We start from the raw sequence: 21,215 nt of genomic DNA on the forward strand, positions 1-21,215 counted from the left end.
ATGAGAAACAGGCGCAAGGCCTGAGGTGCTCAGCTCAGACAGAACCAGGGCTAATGCCCAGGCCTGCAGCTGCTACCCGATGCCTGTCCTCACCCACGCTGCTCCTGGAAATACCTCCCAGCCACCATCCACTCGCAGCCTCAAGGCTTCCTCCGCCAGCCTCACTTACCAATGCAGCCAGGATATCAGCTTCTCCCTTCGCCTGAAAGCCCTGAATTTTGTCTCTGTCTCTCCTTAGGGTGCTCAGGTGGTTCAGGATTTTCTCCTGTGGACAGACAAGCAGTGGAGACAGGTGGACTCTCTGGGGCGGGGCAGGAGAGTGGACCCAGGAGGCTCGGTCCTTGGACAGCTAGAACCCTTCAGAGGGGTCCCAGCCAGGCTTCCTACCCTGTGGTGGGCTGCAGGCCAGGAGACCTAAGGCAGGCACAGGGCACCCTCTGTGGGGGAAGGCTTACCCTGTGGGGCAGGGCGGCCTTCTCCACGAGGACGGCCGTGTGGGGCCGGTGCTCTCGGGACTCCCGGCACATCACGCACAGCAGCTTGCCGTCGTCCTCACAGTAGTAGTGCAGCTTCTCCTGGTGCCGCTCGCACAGCCGTGTGTCCTGCTGCTCCTGGGCCCCCTCACCTGGCTGCCGGCCCTTGTCGACCTTCAGCCGCTCGATGTTCTCCACCAGGCTGGCCAGCTGCCACACAGGCCGGATGTTCTCCTTCTTGAAAGGCTTCTTGCAGAGCGGGCAGACGGGGCGGCCCCCGGAAACAGGGCGGACATCGGTGGTGCAGCTGCGGCAGAAGACGTGGCCACAGTCGATGGTCACAGGGTCCCGCAGGTAATCAAGGCAAATGGAGCAGGTCACCTCCTCTTCCAGGCTCCGCAGTGGGGCTGACGTGGCCATGGTGCCCTCAGCTCACCGGGCTCTCTGTTCACCGCTGGAGACTTCTCCCCCTTGGATACCAGACATGGGGTTAACAGCAGACACAGCAAAGGGGCAGAGGTGGCAGCTCTGCACAGGGCTGCCAACTCCAGCACTCAATCAGCAGACACTCCAGCTCCTACAGGGCTCCTACAAGGTCTGCCCAAGAGGGACCTTGCTTCGGCCGGTGCTGCGGTATAGCAGGTAAAGCTACTGCCTGCAGTGCCGGCATCCCATATGGGCATCGGTTCAAATCCCAGCTGCTCCACTTCTGATCCAGCTCTCTACTATGGCCTGGGAAAGCAGCAGAAGATGGCCCAAGTCCTTGGGCCCCTGCACCCACGTGGGACACCAGGAAGAAGATCCTGGCTCCTGACTTCGGATTGGCGCAGCTCCAGCCATTGTAGCCAATTGGGGAGTGAACCAGTGGATGGAAGACCTCTCTCTGCCTTTCCTTCTCTGTGTAACTCTTTCAAATAAATAAATAAATCTTAAAAAAAGAGAGACCCTGCTTCCCTGTTGTCACCTCCTCATTTTTCAGATGAGGAGACTGAGGCCAGGAGCAGCTCGGCAGAGTGGAAAGCAAGGCTGCCACCAGCCCATTCCTTGTCGCAAAAGCACTTGCGCCTCAAGACCCTTCCTTTGCAGCTGAGGGGGAGTTGCTTGACCAACCGTGATAGAATAAATCAGTCGCCACCTGCTGGAAAACCGTTACAATAAACACAAGTCCGCAATGTCGACCACCACAGGGCGCTCCCTCAGTCATGCAGTGCGCTCACGGGGTCCTGACAGCACCAGGAGATCCCTTATGTTTGTACCTCTAGGTTTCAGGTTTGAATCAATAAGAGCACTGAGTTTATTTCCCCAACTTAAGAAGCCTACGGAAGCACTGAGAGTCCGAGTGCGAATGCCTCCCTTTAGGAGTACCTACCCCGGCTGCTCTGTGGTGTGGGCTTGGTTCACTTTCCCTCAGTAGCTGGGCTCTATCAGCTCTCAGCCAGGCAGCGGTGCAAAGCCTGGCCACACTGGGCTCATTCTTAGCTGTGACTCCCCCGAGAAGCTGGCCTGTGCTTTGCTGCTAAGGTCGGTAGATCATCCCAGCTGAGCTCACGAAGGGAACTGTAGGGAAGGAATCCTCGAGTGGACGTGGCACTCTGTGCTTCCAGGAAGCGTGCAAGGTCAGCACACAAAGGACTCTGCCCCTGTTCCCCTCTGCAGCCTGGCGCAGCGCCTATCTGACGCTATGGGCCTTAACACAACAGCTGCTTCCTGTCGCCGACTCTGTGACAACAGGGGAACCACCTAAACACTCTGGGCCTCCAGGTACCCATCTGTAAAATGGGGAGAGTCACGCTTACCTACAAGGTTTTCTAAAAGGTTATGTGAAAGAATTATGTGAGAAAGTACTAAGCACAAGCCTAATGTACAGAAGGAAATCTAGACAAGAACATTCAGTGAGTGTTCAAACTACAAAGAGAGGAAGGGTTGAAATTGAAAGTGGCAGCGAGAGAGGAAGGGAGCAGAACGAGTGACAGTGACACATGCACTCCAGAATTGAAGTGAACGGCGTCTCTGCTGCCGATTCTGGGGAGGCAAGGAGCGCGGCCGCTGGGAAAACAGCCAGCAGGCAGAGGTAGCCAAGAGGCTGGCCTGAAGCAGCTGGAACCACGGGCAAATCCACGCTGCTACTGACTGCATGAGGTCAGAGTCCAGCCCGACAGTGGCTTCTGTCAGTAGTGCCACTCATGCAATAGGAACAAAACCCCCTGTGCCTAAGACTCAAAGAGAAAGCAAATCTAAGGCAATAATACATAAAGAGTACTTCACAGGGCAGGCATTTGGTGCAGCAGCTAAAACTGCAGCTGGGGAAGCCGGCACCCACTTTGGAGTCCCGGCTCCTCCACTTCTGATTCAGCTTCCTGCTAGTGTGCACCCTGGGAGGCAACAGAGGATGGTTCAAGTACTTGGGTCCCTGCCACCCATGTGGAAGACCTGGACTGAGTTCTAAGCATCTGGCTTTGGCCCAGCCAAAACAGCCGTGACTGTGGTGGGCATTTGGGGAGTGAACTACCAGGTTTATGATCTCTCTGCCCTTCAAACAAAATGAAGAAAAAAAAAAAAAAACAGTGCTTTATCAAGTGGAAGTACTTGATACAAATGTACTATACAAATGAAAGAGATTATACTGTTGAAGTAAACTTCAATGGGAAGCACTAATGGATTTAGATATGTGTGACTTTAAAAGAGTTAACGAGTGACAAAAAACACATACATACAAAGCTCAAATAAAGGGACCAAGGAATTTAACTAGCATCTGAAGGTGATATAAATTCCAAGAATGTTAGTAAGGCTAGTAGAAATGCGAGGAATTGCCTGGTCCAGCCCTCTTGCAATGTAACAGACTACAAAGGGTCAGGAGAGGGGGAGGGAATGGACTGGGTGATTCCTGTGGGCTGTGGAGTGCTTTATCACGCTCTCCACTTCATCATTCAACTTGGTTGAATGACCTGGAAGTTTAAAAGCTGAGGCTGCTTTTTTTGTTGTTGGAGGGCAGTCTGTGTTATCTCTGTAGTTGGACAATTTACTGGGTATGGAAAAGGACCATGAAAAGCTCAGCTACATGTCCCCTGACCCATAAATATGACACTTTTCATCACTTGGAGCTGATGTTAACCCAGGCTCATGCTGGGCTTTGCTGGAATGGTAAACCTCCTAAAACTGTACCTAGACTACGGCGTATGCACTAAGTAGATAGAACTGGCTAGGGATCACAGGCCATCAGCTAGTAAGTAGAGGAAGGACATGGTATAAGAAAATTACCATTTGCAACTGCCACTACATAACCCAAGGATGCTAAAACTACCAGGTGAAACATCTGGGTGACAAGACAGTACCATAATACCATCCAATGCATTACTTTCGTGTGTGTTTTGATGAGAAAGAGATCTGATGGTCATCTAAACCAAGTGACCAAAGCCAGCATCACCAACAGCAGCAAACTGGCATCTTACGAATAACACAATGTCACCTCTGAAGTATCCTTGCCAAAAATAGCTAACCTCAATAAATCTAATCAAGCTTTTTAAATCTAACTTCCAGTTTACAGAAAATATAAGGGACAAAGGAATACTTGGCCGTATATTACATAGGAAAAAAGTACTGACAGAAATATTAAACCACAACATGAAGAAACAATTAGAGAAATTCAGAATGTGGGACATTCCACAAGTCAAATGGCTTGGTCATTAAAGAGTCAATGTTGTAACAGAAATAACCAAACACATGTGTGACCCTTGACTGGACTCTGTTTAAAACACAAAAAGGGGGCGGGCATTCGCAACAGGAGCTAAGTTGATGCTTGGGATGCCCATACTGAAGTGGCTGGTTCAAGTCCCAACACCTCTGTTTCTAATCTAGTTTCTCGCTGATGTACACCCTCGTAATTATCAAGTAATGGCTTATGTACTTGACCACCCATGCAGGAGACCCAGATGGAGTCCACGGCTCCTAGCTTCAAGCCTGGTCCAGCTTCAGCTGTTGTGGTTATCTGGGGAGTAAACCAGCAGATAGATGATCTCTCTCCCTCTCTGTCTCTGTCTCTCACTATCTCTCTGACAATCTTTCAAATAAATACATCTTTTTAAAAGTAAGATTGGATAGCACATCATATTAAGATTATTTCCTTAATGTTATAGATTGAGGATTTGCACAAGAATGGCTATATCTTTAGGCAATGGATGCTGCAATATTTAAAAATTCATTGCTACAACTTAATTTGAAATGGTCCAGCCAAATAAAAGAAAAAGTTTTAATGTGCTATACACTCTTATTTAATGCTATAACTAGTACTCCAACAGTATTTTTTTTTCACTTTGTGTTGCTATATGGGGGCAAACTGTTGAAATCGTTACCTAATATATACTAAACTGATCTTCTGTATATAAAGAGAATTGAAAATGAATCATGATGTGATTGGAAGGGGAGAGGGAGCGGGAAAGGGGAGGGTTGTGGGTGGGAGGGAAGTTTTGGGAGGGGGAAGCCATTGTAACCCATAAGCTGTACTTTGGAAATTTATATTCATTAAATAAAAGTTTAATTAAAAAAAAAAGAAAAAGTTAAAAAAATTTTCTGGAGAGAGGGGCTAAGAGTTATCACATTCTGAAAAGGGTCTGTAACCACCAAAAATGTTTAAATCACTGACACAGAGATCAAGATGTTGGCCACCTTGTAGAATCTCAATACACACTTGTTGAACAAACACTTGCACTCAAGTAAACTGAAAACAATGTTAATTTTATACAACCGTTTGTTTTTGAGAATCTTTCCCAACTAAACAGAGAACTACTTCTTTGTTCTATCGCACTGTTTGGTTATTCAAACTCTACCTTGAACATAATACAGCAGGTATATTGAAAGGTGCCTTCCCATAGTACTTGCATATGTGTATGCTGAATACATAGATGCCAAGTATAGGGTCGGCGCTGTGGCGCAGCCAGTTAATGCCCGGGCCTGAAGCACTGGCATCCCATATGGGCACCGGTTCAAGACCTGGCTTCCCCACTTCCGATCCAGCTCTCTGCTATGGCCTGGGAAAGCAGTGGAAGATGGCCCAAGTCCTTGGGCCCCTGCACTCGCGTGGGAGACCTGGAAGAAGCTCCTGGCTCCTGGCTTTGGATCAGTGTGGCTCTCTCTGCCTCTCCTTCTCTCTCTGTGTAACTTTGACTGTCAAATAAATAAATAAATATTTTTTTTAAAAAAAAAAAACATGCCAAGTGTAAATGCAGAGGTTGAACAACCCAAGTTCAAGTTGGTACTCTGAAACACAATAACTGGGTGACCAACAAATTGGCAAGGGCATTTTTAAGTTTTTATTTAGTTGAAAGGCAGAGATGGAGTCAGAGAGAGGGAGAGAGATTGATTTTCCACCTGCTGGTTCATACCCCAAATTACTACAACAGCCAGGGCTGTTGCCAAGAGCCAGGAACTCAATCTTGGTCTTCTATGTGGGTGGCAGGAACCCAATCACTTGAGTCATCATTTGCTGCCTCCCAGGGGGCACATTAGCAGAAAATGACCAAAAGTGAAACCAGGACTCAGACCCAGGCATCCCCATGCAGGATGTGAGTGTTCCAAGCAGTAGCTTAACCACTGCACCAAACACTGGCAATGGCATTTGACTCCGAGTCAATGACAACGGACTCACCACATCTGCCATTTGCACATCTGAAGATGTGTCATGCTCAGGATACTCTTCTGAGGAAACTCGGGTCCACAGGGTCACCTGCCTTGCCCAGGAGCACATGGCGAGGCTGCAGTGCCTGGTAGCAATGCCTCAGCCAGTCCATTACACTCTTCCTCACCCGAGCGCACTGTAGAAAGGAGCCAAATACCAACTCCTTTGTTAGAAGCCCCAGTGAGGTCATCTACATGGAAGGGCCCTGTAAGCTGAGCTGTGCTGACAGAAGAAAAGGGGCGTATATCTGCCTTCACTAGAGCAAACCTTAACATGTGGGCGAGCAGCAAGGCTTCCCTGTCCAACAGGGTTTCTCCTTTCAGAGGTGGAAGGAGGATCTCCAGGGTTCAGAATTACCAGAAATGGGGTTGAGTGGGAGCAACAGGCTGTTCCCTTTCTGCACACCCTTCTATTAAGTCCAATGCAAAATTCACCCTCTCCGAGACCTATCCCCCAACTTCCCACACTCCTCTATGAGATGCTCCTTCTCATGTGTGCCTTCTCTGATTAGCTGAGCAGGTTTCAACAATAAGGGATTGTAAGTCCATCCCTGGTTCTTGGGCAGATAGAAACTATAAAAGAACGAGAAAAAAACCTGAGAGGATGTGGCACACTCCCATTCCCTTAACCCAAATGAGAGTGCTGAACTCACGAAAGCACCTCATGGATTACCTGGTACCACAAGTCACACACCGTTGCTCCAGGGGCCGGGGTGAGGGCCCCTTCTGTCCTTTCAATAAGCCAGAAGCTAGCTGTGATAGGAAGATGCTCCACAGTACAAGCCCCGCAGCGTCCTGGCACCCTCCTCACAGGCAGAACTGGAGGGACTCCAGACTTTCTCTGAGATCCCCTTCCTGCAACCACCTTTCCCCTGCGAGTCTCTGGATCTCATAATAGCTAATCTGCAAATGTCAACAGACTGGCAGGGAGGACACTGTGCAACTTCTAGCGGTACCTTTCAGGACGCTGATATCCTGCACGATTTTTGGCTGTGAGAATCCCCGTGAGCTGCGAAAATGAGCTGAGGATGGCACTGTTGTGAACGTTCATACCCTCACCTCTACCCCGACCCAGTTCAGGAGGAAAAGGATCCAAACTCTGGCCCCTGGTTTCACAATAGCAGCCAACTGCTGCTTCTGTATGCATAAAAATCCCCTTCCATGTTCTGTGGCCTCTGCAACCCATCAGTACTTGCCTCCCTGCCTCCCCCTGTCTCCGGCTCCTAGAAGTCACAGAGAGGTATCCTAGAAGACACTGAATCCCAAATGGGCTCAGAAAATAGAAGGGCCTGGGTGTGTACCCTGGCCTCCAGGCTACCAGTTCAGGGACCCCTCAAATGCCTCAAGCACCTACTTGGACTTCCAAACAAGAACCCCTTCTTCCTATAATTCCAAAGCACTCCGCCTCAGGCTCCATGTCTTGAAGGAAACCCCGATTAAAGGCTCTTGGGGCCCAGATTAAACCTCACTTCTTAATCTCCTAGGAGTAAACTCTTTTGCAATGCCTCTAACAAACCTGGAGAAGGAAGAACACGGGCAAAAAGCAAACTATCTGAAAGTGGATATTAGAGGAGTGAACGCACCACTGCCAGTGAGGCCCCAGAGTTTCCTGCCCTGGATGTGGCTGTGGCTGGGCGTCGCGCTGTCCCAGGAGGTGATGGTGACTGTGGACAGTGCATCACTATGGTCGCATCTGTGTGATTTTCACCCACCAGGTTGAGCATCAGTGGTGCTTTGAAGCACAGTGCCCATCATGCAAACCACCAAGGCCGGGCTCCAGAAATGCTCTGAACAGTGGAAATTTCCACAGGGCTCCGAGAGGGGCACAGGAGCAGCAGCCAGCCGACAGTGCCCTTGTCCTGTGCCTGACCAATGGACAGCTCTGCCATGGGACAAAGATGGGAGTTCTGGGGCAAGTGTTTGGCATACCTGTTAAGACACTGCCTGCATCCCACATTGGACTTCCTGATTTGAGTCCCAGCTCTTTCACTTCCACCCAACTTCTTGATAATGTCTACCCTGAGAGGCAGCAGGTGACGGCTCAAGTACTCAATACTTGCCACCCATATGAGAGACCCGGATTGAGTTCTAGGCTCCTGATTTCAGCTTGGTGCGGCCTTGGCTGGTGCAGGCATTTGGGGAATGAACTAGCAGATGGAAGACCCCCCTCTCTCTCCTTCCCTCTCTCTCTGCATTTCAAATAAAATAAAAATCATTTTGTTTAAAAAGTCAGGAGTTCTCAGTGTATCTGTGTGGACATTCATCAGATGATGAATAATTAACCAAGCTCTCTCTTGCCTAAAATATTCTCAAATGCCATCTGCACCAGAGAATATAAGGAATCCTTTTTCACCTAGGGGGATGGTTGGCAACATGGACTACACGTAAGAGTCACCTAGAGAAGCTTCAAAACACACCTGGAACAACTGTGTCAGAATACCTGAAGGCTTTGGTACTTTAAAATAACTCTCCAGGTTGTTCTAATGTCTAATGAGGATTGCATATCACTAGCCAAACCCCCTGATGAGGAAGATAAGGAAGGTGAGGGCCCACACCTTGGCTTGACTTGCCAGTGGCAGAGCCCTTGTGAGCCCTCCCAGCTGGGGCTCTCTCTACTCCACCACGCTGTATTTTGGTGCCTGGAAAATAAAATCTTCCTCCCCACTGGGGAGTGAGCTGGAGGGTGATCCTCAGAAAGCAGTGGAAATCAACTGCCCAGAGGGTAAGGACAGCGGTGAGCTTAAGGAAAAGATGACTGGCTGAGGCTGGGGACGGTGCGGCGAGCGGGTGGGACAGACTGTTGGGACTTGTGAGGAAGGAGGTGGTTAACAGGAGGGACAGATTACACAAGACTCTGTGGGCTACATTAAGAATTCTGGACTTTATCTTAACAGGCCTTGGAAGCCACTGAGCATTTCAGCAGCAGTGATACAATTCATTCAATGGTTAACAGGTATCTACGGCGGCCCACTATGGGCCAGGTGCTAAGGTTACAGCAAGGAGTAAAAATGGCAAAGTGCCTGCCCTTCTAGAATTTATACCCAGCAACATAACTGAGTAATCCTCCACAGGCTGCAAGCAGATCCAACTGTAGGAATTATGAAACCTTGCAGGTTTTAGCTTCCCTAAACCTTTCCTTCTTTTGCTCTCAGTGCTCCTGCCACTCTAGCCTTCTGTCCCTCCAACACACCCTGCTACCTGCTTACATAACTACCCTGGTTAGAACCCTCAATGGCTTCTGGAACTCCAGGGAAAAGTCAAAACGCCTTTCCTTCCTACGGGAGGCCCAGATAATGTAGGCCCAGCCTTTGCCTCCAAGCTCATTTCCTGCCACTCCTCATCTCAACCCCAAAGCCAAACCGAAACCCCTCTCCATCCCTCAAATGAAGTGCCAGGCTCTTTCCTACCTTTGAAGATCCTGTTCTGCCCACAGAGAACACCATTCCCTCCCCTACTTAGCCAACAGCTGCCAGCTTGAGGTCTCAGCTGAAAGCAAATTTTTCCTGACCCCTGAGCCCAGGGCCACAGGAGCTCTCTCTTTTGTAGACAGAACTCATCCAGTATTGCACCCTCTATTTCTCTGCCATTTTAAGTCCCAACTTCTTATACCAGGTTTAACAACAGCTTTCCCCACCAAACAAGGACAAAGTGACAAAGACTGTATCTGTCTAATCCCCAGAATCTAGCACAGTGCTTGGCATGGAGTAGACAATAAAAACAGGCTACGGAAACAGAAGAAACACATACGCAGAGTACCTGATGCAAGGAAGATGCTCCCAAAGTGGCTGCTCAAAGAGCCATTTGTCCATCCTCTCCAGGTAGAGGTTAAGTTGCTAGGGAAAGAGATGATACCCTCATACTCCTGGGACCACCAAGAACAGCAGCCTGCACATCACTATCTGGTCCCAGTATCCCAGGACAGAATCCCAGGAGAAGAAAATGCTATATCCAAGAAAATGGTTATGGTGGAATAAATTATAATGGTAATCTCCCCTTCCCTTTTCTTTGGTTTGGACCTAGCTATGTATCCATAAACAATAGTAAACAATAGGTTACTACTCCTGGTCTTGAGCCTTAAGTGAATGAAATCATATTGCATGGCTGTTTTTTGTTTGACTACCAACACCACCATGTTTGTGAAGTTCGTTTGTATGACTGCAACCTGTTTGTTTATTTCCATTGGTGCTCTATAACTATATAATTCTTTAATGCATTCTACTTTTCATGGCCTTCTGATTGTTTCAGGCCCAATTCTTTCCAAAGTGACTGCAGTCAAATCCACCCCACCAGCAGGCTATAAGTATGCACATTGCTCCACAGCCTCACCAACACTTATTAACGTTTAAAATTTTTGCCAATCTGATGATCGAGAAATTAGAATGTGTGTGTGTGTGTGTGTAATTCTAAAAATAAAGAAACACCATGAGACAGGCCCAGTATCAGGCCTAGGAATTCTACAATAGCAGAAGACAACTGTGCTCTTTCCTCTATCTAATAAGTGCTTCTTCTATCCTTCCTTCCTTTAGTAACTTTACCCAATTCCGTTCTGGGAAGCTTAGGACAGAGCTCTCCCTCAGCTCAAAGCGGAGAAGCAAAAAGCGAAGTCTTAAGCCTGTCAATGATGCCCCGCCCCCAAGTCCCCACCTGCCTCAGGAGAGAGAATGTGACTATTACACTTAATGACAAGAAGACTCTGTTGAGACATGGAGGCATGGGGCACAGCTGGGGAGGGAAATGATTCTTGTGGTTTCTTGAAAGCTTGAAAGAAGTAAGGTTATTTGGTTTGGCATTACTAGGGCAAGCCTGCTAAACCAGAGGGTTAGCCTGTCTGAGAATGAAGGCAACTCAGAGAGATGACGTAAAAGAAACCAGATCCTGATGACATCTTTTGAAAGCCTGCATCAATGTGTGCCTGAAGCCAGCCCTATTCTTGAACTCTGCAGTCCCATGAGCCATTACACACCCTTTCTGGACTTGTCTGTTACCTACAAAAAAAAATCCTGACACAGCAGAGGTTATTGAAGGTTACTGGGCTGGAACACACAATGAGCTTGTGCAGAAAAATCAGCCTGCTTATCCAGACAGAGGTCTTGAGACAAAGGAAGACACTGAGTGGCAGTTCTATCTCCAGCCCCAACAGGTAGACTATAACCTGCCAGGCCACAGCCATCTCCAGCCTGCACTCAGTCAGGTGGTTCCTCCCCACAGCTCCTAGGAATTCTGAGAGAGGAAATAAAGCAGAATCGTCTAACACCCTTAGCTGTCATTCTAACCAAAGCCCACAGGGAAGAGCCCTAGGTTAAGTCTAAGACACCGAACCTTTACCCAGACTCAGCCACTCTGCAGCCCAGGGCTACGGTCTTGACCTTTCTGACCTCAGAATCACGATGACGAAATAGGGGCGGGGAGAACATACAGGCCATTCACAAAACAAACAGTAATAAAGGTTTGGCAAGTGCATCAGCATATTTAACGTGCAACATAAAGTTACTGCTGTTCTCTCACTCTCTCCCTCCCTATCTCTGTAATTCTTTCAAACAAATAAATAAATCTTTAAAAAAAAATAAAAATAGGGGCTGGTGTTGTGGTACAGTGGGTTAAGCTGCTGCCTGTGATGCATGCAACCCATATAAGCACTGGTTCAAGTCCCAGCTGTTCCACTTCTGATCCAGCTCCCTAATGCACCTGGGAAAGCAGTGGAGGCTGGCCCAAGTGCTTGTGCCCCTGCACCCACGTGGGAGACCTGGAAGAAGCTCCTGGCTCCTGGCTTTGGCCTAGCCCAGCTCCAGCCATTGAGACTATTTGAGGAGTGAACCAAAGTTTGGAAGCTCTCTCTCTCTCTCTTTGTAATTCTGACTTTCAAATAAATAAAACAAATCTTTAAAAAATAAACAAATAAAAACAGGGGTCAGCACTGTGGCACAATGGGTTAAGCACAGCCTGTAATGCCAGTATTCCATATGAGTGCCAGTTCAAGTCCCAGCTGCTCCACTTCCATTCCAGTTTCTTGCTAATGTGCCTGAGAAAGTAGTAAATGATGGGCCAAGTACCCGGGCCCCTGCACCCATATGAGAGACCAGGATACAGTTCCAGACTCCTGGTTTCGGCCTGTCCCAGTCCCAGCTGTTATAGCCATTTGGAATGGAAGATGTGTGTGTGTGTGTGTGTCCATGCGCCCATGTGTGTGCTGCTCTGTCTCTGTAACTCTTCTCTCAAATAAATGAATAAAATCTTTTTTGTTTAAAAGGCATTGCCGTTACCAAAAGCAACCAAAGCACAATGAATTTAGCTGAAACCTTTGGGTAGGAATTACTGCTTGATTACAGGCATTGCTGACAATTTGGCCATCGGGCAGGAATGGACCAGTATATCAGATTTAGCTGTTTCAGGGTCTCAAACACAGTCTGTGTGTTCAACATCTACGGGACAGCAAGATAGAGATACCCCAACAACCCATACCCAGGGAGAAGTAGGGATCTAAGTCATCAGCTATGGAGTTACTGTTTTTCACCAAATTTGAGACACCTGTGACATTACATGATAATGCCTCTGAAATGTGGTCAACAGCATATAATAATTTAACTGGCAAAACATTTTTTTCTACATGGAATATAAAATATGGGCACATAAAATAATTAACGGCATCTTAGATTTGGTGAGACGCAGTGTATCTGCTACAAAGTGCTAGTAGAATCATCTTTCTAACACAGGGGCTGGAGCTGTGGTGCAGAGTTAAGCTGCGCCCGGTGTGGCCGGCATCCCACATGAGTGCCAGCACAAATCCCTGCTGTTCCACTTCTGACCTAGCTCCCCGCAGATGCACCTGGGAAAGCAGTGGAAAATGGCAAGTACTTGGGTGCTACCACCCACGTGGGAGACCCAGATAGAAATCCAGGCTTCTGGTTTCGGCCTGGCCCAGCCCTGGCAGTTGCAGCCATTTGAGGGAGTGAAACAAGAGATGGAAGATCTCTAACTCTGCCTCTCAAATAAATAAATATTTTTTTAAACTTTCTAACACAGCTCTCATCCTGTTCTCTTGCTTCAAACCATAGCTGAGGTCAAAACTACACAATAGGACACGTTCAAGTCCCTCCATTATCTGGCCCCAACTGACTTGTCCAGCCCCAAACACTGCATCAGCCACCTTAATGCTGTGACTGTTAGGCTCACCAAACGGGGAAGACAGCCCCTTTCTCACTTCCCCACTCACCACCTGTGCTCTTGGATATGCTCTTCTCTCAATCCCCTGAAGGCTCCAGTCAGATGCATCCCCTGATTTTTGAGCTCCTTTCTGTGCCCATCCCAACTCTGGGCTGAATGAATCCCTCCCCAGTTAGCTCCTGCAGTTCTACACACACTGTATTTCTATGACAGCTCTATCCCGGTACTCCTGAATTGACATTTTTATCCATCTTCTCACACAGCTCCAGTGTGAACCTAAGGTCACATCTCGCTGGTCTGGCACAAAGTAGGGGGGGTGGGGTTTGCAGGTATTGATGAAATCAAAGTCATCCTGATGCGGGTTGGACAGGACATGGCTCCCCAAACTCAGGCAGATGTTTAAATAATGCTACAGGTTGATGATGGATTTAGGGTGGAGACTTGACCTAATTATGACATCTGAGACATGGGTCTGCTGGGAGGTCTTTAGATAATTGGGGAGCCTGCCCTTGGAAGCTACTTCTTGCCAGAGAGTTTGCTGTTAGAGCCAAGTTGGGCCTAGCTTCTCTCTGCTTCCTGGCTCACCATATGATAGTTCCCCACCCACTTTGCCATGGCCAGGCTTTGCTAGACACTGGACTAGGGCCTCCAAACTGAAAGGTAAAATAACCCTCCTTCTTCCCAGGGAGCTCCTATCAGGATTTAAGCAATAAAACCTAACTACTGCATGTCCTCTGATTCTCCTCTGTTCTCCGCCCTTTCACCACACTCCCTTCCTGGCCACAAACGCTGTTACCCAGATCTCCCTGAGCCTTTCTCTACATATACAACTTTTTTTTTTTTTTTTTTGGTGGGGGGAGACATCAATATTCCATTTCAACCAAGCTGGCAGTTCTAATTCATCCTGGATGTTAGCTAAATCAAACTTTTCTTTTCAAAAACAACAGTCAGCTTCTAGTCACCCTCCATGTCGTCTCCATTCAGATCCTGAGAGCCTTTGTCTCTCAGTCACCCCCCAAAACCTCAATTCTAACCACAGGCTCTCTTCTGAGGGGGGGTGGCAGCTAAACTGAGTCCATCCTGTTACTCCTTACAGGAAGTGGCGTCTACTGCCCCTGGGCCTCAGTTTCCTTGTCTTGCAACAAGGAGAAAATGTTTTGCCAAATTTACCAGGCTGTTTGAAGTTCAAGGTGAGGTCGTACAATTATTAAGTGTTTCAACAGTAAAAGGCTCTAGGAAAACACATCCTAGCATGAGCACAGGAGCCAACCTGAAAAAACCCCAATGGACTCATCTGCAACATTTTGACTAGCAAAATAAAGCAGTATGGGATTATAACCCATGAGTCTACACTGACATAAATGAGTGAATACGTTAATAAACACGGGAGAAGAAGGAGACCAATCTCCCACCAGGAAAATGCCTAATAATGTATGTGGACACAGCCCTCAAGGAGGAGAGCACAGCTCCTACTCCTAAGGTGGGAGCTGCACACAGTGGCTTCATTCTAAGAGTACAGTATGCAAAAGGGGGAAACCCTTCACTCTTGCATCCAGGTGACCAAGGCCAACAACAAGCCTTAAGTCATGCTGATAGCATGTACCCTTGATATGATCTGGTGAAAACGGCAAACCGCCTCTGTGGTACTCCTCCACTACACCTCATGAAGCAAAGTCTTAGGGAAAAAAATTCAGACAAATTCCAACTACAATATACATGATCAGTATTACTCAAAACTGTCAAGGTCATCAAAACAAAGTCTGAGAAACTGCCACAGCCAAAATGAACATGAGGAGATGTAGAACTGAACATAAAGTGGCAACCTGGCTCATGAAACAGAAAAAGTGCTTTTTTAAGGAAAAAAAAAAAAAACTAAGGAAATATGAGTTTGCTGGGGACTCTGGTTAGTAATAATGGCCCCTGGTCCATTAATTGCAACAAATGCACCACACTGATGCAAGATGCTGCTAACAGGGGCAAGAGTCTGCATGATACTTTATATGGGAACTCTGTACTGTCTTTTCAATTTTTCTGTAAATACAAAAACTGCTATAAAAAATAAAGTCAATGTTTAAAATACTCTATTTTTAAAAACTGCAATTTGAAGACCATAAAAATGTCCATTTTTTTCTAAAAGGTAATTTCTTTAAAACTTGGGGGTTAAATACGCTAGGTTTATGATTTCAGCCAACACTTAAACAGAAGGTTCGGGCATGCTTGAACCAATGTCACTCTCCCCTCTCTTCAAGCACACACGACTGGCTGCAGTGTCAGACACTGGAACCTGCTGGTTATTTGGAAGTGTCTGTCTCTCGCTTACTCCACAAAGTTAAATTCATGCACTTATTTCTAAGGTCAGAGAGAGAATTCGCAGCTCTCAAGCCTATGTGGCTAAACCGGTTTATTCTGACGAAACAGAAAAAGGAAGGAAAGGCAAGAAAACCTGACTCTGACCACGGAGCCGGATTGGCCGTGTCTCTACCCGGCTCCGAGCAACCAGACCGTCATCCGGGCCCCGCGGACTTCTGGCTGCGGGACTGGAACGGATACGCGTCCACACTGAGCCCTGAAAGCAGAAAGGCCCGGGAGGGACCCGCAGGTGCAGGGGCGGGCGAAGCGGCAGGGCTTGGGCCGGCGGGGAGGTGGCGGCGAGTCCGGCCCGCGCCCCAGCCCGCCGGGCGGCCTGGCCCCGCTCCGCCCCGGGGCCCAGCGGCCGCCCGACCCTGAGCCGCGCTGCTCAGACCGCCGCCTCGCGGCAGTTCTCATCGGAGGCCGCCACTCACCAGTCCCGAGCTCCGGGTCGCGAATCCGGGGCTGGGGTCGCCTCTCTCCCGCGCCGGTACGTTCGGGGTCCCGCTCCTCCACGAGCCCCCGAGCGCGACAGCTCGTCCCCGCCCCGTAATCTCCCGGCTCTTCCAGGCCCTCCACCGAGATTTTTCCCGAGCGGCCCTGGGATTGGTCGCTGCCGAACTCCGTCTGCCAATGGGCACCTCGGTCTCCCCTACGTCACTGATCACTGGGCAAATCCCCAGGCGGTTGCGGGGGGTGGAGCGGCAGGACTCGCGAAAAGGAAACCGAAATCCGGCGGGGCGGGGCTGCGCCGGAGCCGCCGCCGGAGTTTGAAGCGCAAGGCCGGTGCCGTTACAGGCTTGGGGGAGCCAGACTCGGAGGCCTAATGAGACCCCTGCTTGGGACTCTGGGGTGCTAGATCCCCTTCCCTCCTCCCGAGACGCCGAGCTACCCTCGCGATCCCCACTCAGTGCTGGATCCGAGTCGGAGTGCATTTTGAGGCTCAGTAACCGTCGCCAGGTGCTTAATATTAAATATCCTCCCACCCCCACCCCCAGAGCGGCCTAAATTTGCTTCCGGAACAAGGTAGCATCTTCGCCAGCGAATAGTCTCTAGGGCCTGTTTACAAAAATTAACCACCACCTCTGAGGCGCCTGAGGTAAAATGGCCTGAAGGCAAGCATTGCCCCCATCTGACAGAAAGGAAAGCCGAGGCTCCGAAAGCCTGGGGGGCCTTCCCGCGCCAGAGCGCCCGTGGTGTGTGGCAGGGCGCGTCCCCGGCGCCCTCACCCCCGGCCCCGCCCTGACGGTGGCCTCGGCATAGTTAGAACCTGTTCTGTAGTTGCTGTGGTGGAAGAGAGTGAGTGCTGCCGAGCGGCTCTCCGCCGTGCTCGCCCCACCTACAGGCCGTTCTGCCGCACTGCAGCCGTGGCGCTTCGTCCACCTGGGCCTTCCTCCCCTCCCCCACTTACACTTCTCCGCTGTCTTCCCCACACCCTTAGAGGGACACGGAAGGTGCCCGAAGGGCCCCCGGAGAGCCTGTGGTGGCTCTCTGACGCCCGCTTGCCACCACTCCCTCCGGGAGCTTTGAACCACCCTGCTCCCAGAGCCCCCTTCTTGTCAGCCATGCACCTGCTCAACTGACCTGTCGGAAAGCCCTTCCTCCATCACCCAGTCTACATCAGGACCCCCGTCGTGTTTTGATTTACTTTCTTCATACAGCTGTCAGCTTTCCAAGCATCTTGTTTATTTGTGAGCATGTTTATTTTCCATCCTCCTAAGCCGCATGGGAGTGGAAACGTCACCCGTGTTCCTTAGCTGTGGTTGTCACTCAATAAATGCATGTTGAGTGAATGAACTCAGCGTGGGCGTTTCTGAATGCTGGCCTCAGCCTCGCTATTCCCTTGCCCAGAACACTACGTCTGGTTGACGCAGCTTCTCGGGTCCAAGCAAGCGCAACAGAAGTGGATGCTGGGAATACAAGTGACTCCCAAGCTTGCTTTGTGCTCAGAGGCAGCACAGGGTGGTACTTGCCTCTCCAGCTGCTGGTGTTGCAAAACGGTGAAGGTGATCTCAGTTCTTGTCTCATGGCGAAGAAGAATTTCCACATGGACAGGGGGAAGTGAGCAAAGCGAGATTTATTGAAAGCGAGAGACCTACTGACACAGCAGTCAGGAGGGCTCTTCACGGGAGGAGTTGCCAGTTAAGCCTCTAAAGGCCTGCCCTTTAGGAAAAAAAAAATAGCTCTCTCTATTGGCCCCCTTCTGAAAACCAGACCTGGATTTAACCAATCGGGGGCGGGGGCAGAATAACAGCCAATCAGAAGGCAGGGATTACAATCCTGTCTAGCTTTCCCACCTGATAAAAACTAAGTGCACTTAACTAACTGTGCATTAGCCTGACACATTCCAACTGACTTAACTGCCTATTAGCCCAGTTAACTCCTCGCATTCCGCCCCCCACCAGAAGAATGGACCCTAACAGCCATTAGGGGTTTGGGGTGACAACCACTCTGGCTACATCATGCTGACAAAGGGCACAGAGATGAAACAGCAGCAGAACATTCCTCTGAGGATTGATCTAGGGATCCCTGGTAGAATGTGGATGTTCTTGGGGGCTTCACCTGGAGTACAGCCTGAAGCTTGATGGCTTCTGGTTGTTTAATCCTAGAGGACGCAAAGCCTTGAGTCCCTCTGTGGCTTCACAGGGGTCGTTGTCCTTGCTTGGGTCAGACCTGGGGTTGTTTCCCAGAGTTTGGTCTTGCTGAGGCTCCAGAGGTCCAGACTTCAGTAGGATAGATCCAGGCATCGTGGCCTGAGTCCCCTACTGTGGGGGAGCAGACAGGATGACAGTCAAAGGGCCTCCCCAGGATTCAGGAAGACATGGAGAGTGACTAGGAAGAACTTTTATCAGCACTAAGTCTCCACTATTGAATTTAGGAATTCCCAAAGACTTGGCAGTTTTTCAGGTCATTGTTGAAGAGCTTGTTGGAATTTGGCTAATTCAGCAATAGATTTAGTGAGGCGAATGGTTTCTTGGTATGTCACTAGATCATTAGTAAGGAAAGATCTCCCACATGGCTTTTTTTTTTTTTTTGACAGGCAGAGTGGACAGTGAAAGAGAGAGACAGAGAGAAAGGTCTTCCTTTGCCATTGGTTCACCCTCCAATGGCCTCCAATGGCCGCTGCGGCCGGCACACCACGCTGATCCGAAGGCAGGAGCCAGGTGCTTCTCCTGGTCTCCCATGGGGTGCAGGGCCCAAGCACTTGGGCCATCCTCCACTGCACTCCTGGGCCACAGAAGAGAGCTGGCCTGGAAGAGGAGCAATCGGGACAGAATCCGGCACCCCGACCGGGACTAGAACCCCGTGTGCCGGCGCCACTAGGCGGAGGATTAGCCTGTTGAGCCACGGCGCTGGCCCCCACATGGCTTCTTGAAAGAGCTTAGGCCTAAATCAGAAGGGGTATTTCTAATGAGAATGAATGCTCTGGGTAGCAGATTTACCCAGGGGATATGAGTTTCCTGGGGGCAGCTTTCTTAGGTGTGGTTTAAGGATGTCATTAGTTTTTTTCTACCTTTCCTGAGGATGAGGGTCTGTGTGTGCAATGGAGATGATATTGAATGCCGAGAGCCTTGGAGACTCCTTGTGTGACTGCTGTTTTAAGGAAGGACCACTGTCACTCTGTAGATTTTTTTGGAGTCCAAATCTCAGGGTAATTTCTGTAAGAAGAACTTTGGTTACCTCCATAGCCTTTTCAGTCCTGCAGGGAAACACTTCAACTCAACCAGCAGAGATGTCTACCCAGACTACAAGGTCCTGGGCATTTCTGGTCTCAGGCACATAAGTAAAATCCAACTGCCATTCTTCCCCCTGGATATCTTCCCTTTCTTTGCATTCCGGGAAGTGGGAACATTTGGCTTCTGAGGTTTATTGAGGCATAGGTTGCAAGCTCCTATAGCCTAATTGATTGTCTTTTAAAGACTTTTCCCAGTAGATAGTTGCTGGGCCACTTGTAAGGTCTTATCTTGCCCTAGATGGAAAGTTTGGTGGAGAGTCTTAAGAACTTTTCCATCGGCATGAGGCAGGAGGATGAATTTTTCCCTCCTCGGATGGGAGCCATTGTTTGCATGGAGGCTGTGATCCCAAGAGAGTGCCCTTTGGGTCTCCTTAAGTGTATATTGGGGTTTGATCTCCAATGGTAGACTTTCCCAGACTAGAGGAGTCTCCCAGGATTCAAGGGGAGAAGTTTCCCTTGCTGCCGCTCAGGCAGCCAAGTCAGCCAGTCGGTTTCCCTCTACAATTTCACCTGTCACTTTCTGGCGTCCCTTGCAGTGTATGGTTACCACCTCTCAGGACAACCTACGATTTGTCTCCTGGTGGTACTGAATAGGAGTCCCATTAGCAGTGAGAAAATGTCTCTCCTTCCAAACAGCTGCACAGGCATGAAGGACCAAATAAGCACACGAGAGCTGGTGCAGTGGCACTCAGACTCACCGGCTCTCCCCAACGTACTGAAAACAGCTAAAATTTCCTCCCATGGGGCTCTAGTGCTGTGTTCATTCCAGATGGAGTCCAGGGCAGTATATGGGGCAGGTTAGGAGGGAGTTAAACACCATGGACTTGAATCCTCTTGACTTACTTTTTATGAGACTTTGAGGGACTTGCTCAACATCTCAGAGTCACAGGTTTTCCTCTGTAAAATGGAAATGTTAACCATATCTACTTCATATAGTTCTGAAGATCCACAGTAATGCTTTGAAATAGTAATTGTTGACTAGGCCAAGGGGTCTGGTATATGAAATGAGAATTTTTTTAAGATTTATTTATTTGAAAGCCAGAGTCTGAGAGAGAGAGAGAGAGAGAGAGAAAGAGAGATTGATTTTCCATCTGCTAGATCACTCCCAAAATGGCTGCAGTGGTCGGGGCTGGGCCACTCTGAAGCCAGGAGCTTTTTGTGGATCTTCCACATGGGTGCAGGGCCAAGGACTTGGGCCATCCTCTGCTGCCTTCCAAGGCACTTTAGTAGGGAACAGGATTGGAAGTGGAGTAGCTGGGACTTGAACCAACACCCATATGGGATCTTGGCATCACAGACAGCAGCTTTACACACTCCGCCACAATGCTGGCCCTAAATTGCGAACGTTAAGAAGATTTTGTAGGTACATTTCTTGTGTGGTTCTGGTGTAACCTGAGGAAGAATGCATGATTGCTCCCTAAAAATGAGTTTGCATATGATGGGGCATAGGAAATTGCTGTGACATGTTTTGTGTTACGGTTCTTGTGAACCTAGGTAACTTGGTACTTTAATCATGACTAATATGAGGCCGGCGCCACGGCTCACTAGGCTAATCCTCCGCCTTGCGGCGCCGGCACACCGGGTTCTAGTCCTGGTCGGGGCACTGGATTCTGTCCCAGTTGCCCCTCTTCCAGGCCAGCTCTCTGCTGTGGCCAGGGAGTGCAGTGGAGGATGGCCCAAGTCCTTGGGTCCTGCACCCGCATGGGAGACCAGGAGAAGCACCTGGCTCCTGCCATCGGATCAGCGCGGTGCGCTGGCCGCAGCGCGCCAACCGCGGCGGCCATTGGAGGGTGAACCAATGGCAAAGGAAGACCTTTCTCTCTGTC

At 49.3% G+C, this 21,215-nt stretch overlaps 1 protein-coding gene across 3 annotated transcripts in view; it reads right to left on the bottom strand.

Moving 5' to 3' along the window:
• TRIM26 (tripartite motif containing 26) overlaps nucleotides 1-16,218 on the bottom strand; it is a 36,916-nt gene extending 20,698 nt beyond the window's left edge. For 2 of the 3 annotated variants that reach the window (XR_009865404.1, XM_062185543.1), the window contains exons 1-3: nucleotides 16,088-16,218; nucleotides 456-943; nucleotides 170-265 (exon numbers count right to left, since the gene is read on the bottom strand). Coding sequence is in view for 2 of the 3 variants with exons in the window: in XM_062185543.1 (XP_062041527.1) it covers nucleotides 170-265; nucleotides 456-893 (534 nt within the window). In the remaining variant the exon portion in view is untranslated. Of the gene's footprint in view, nucleotides 1-169; nucleotides 266-455; nucleotides 944-15,758; nucleotides 15,871-16,087 lie in introns of all 3 variants that reach the window. The other variant, XM_062185549.1, reaches the window with a different exon arrangement.
• Nucleotides 16,219-21,215: the final 4,997 nt, after the last annotated feature.

The sequence above is a fragment of the Lepus europaeus genome, chromosome 3, assembly GCF_033115175.1.
Source record: "Lepus europaeus isolate LE1 chromosome 3, mLepTim1.pri, whole genome shotgun sequence".
Taxonomy (NCBI): Eukaryota; Metazoa; Chordata; class Mammalia; order Lagomorpha; family Leporidae; genus Lepus; species Lepus europaeus.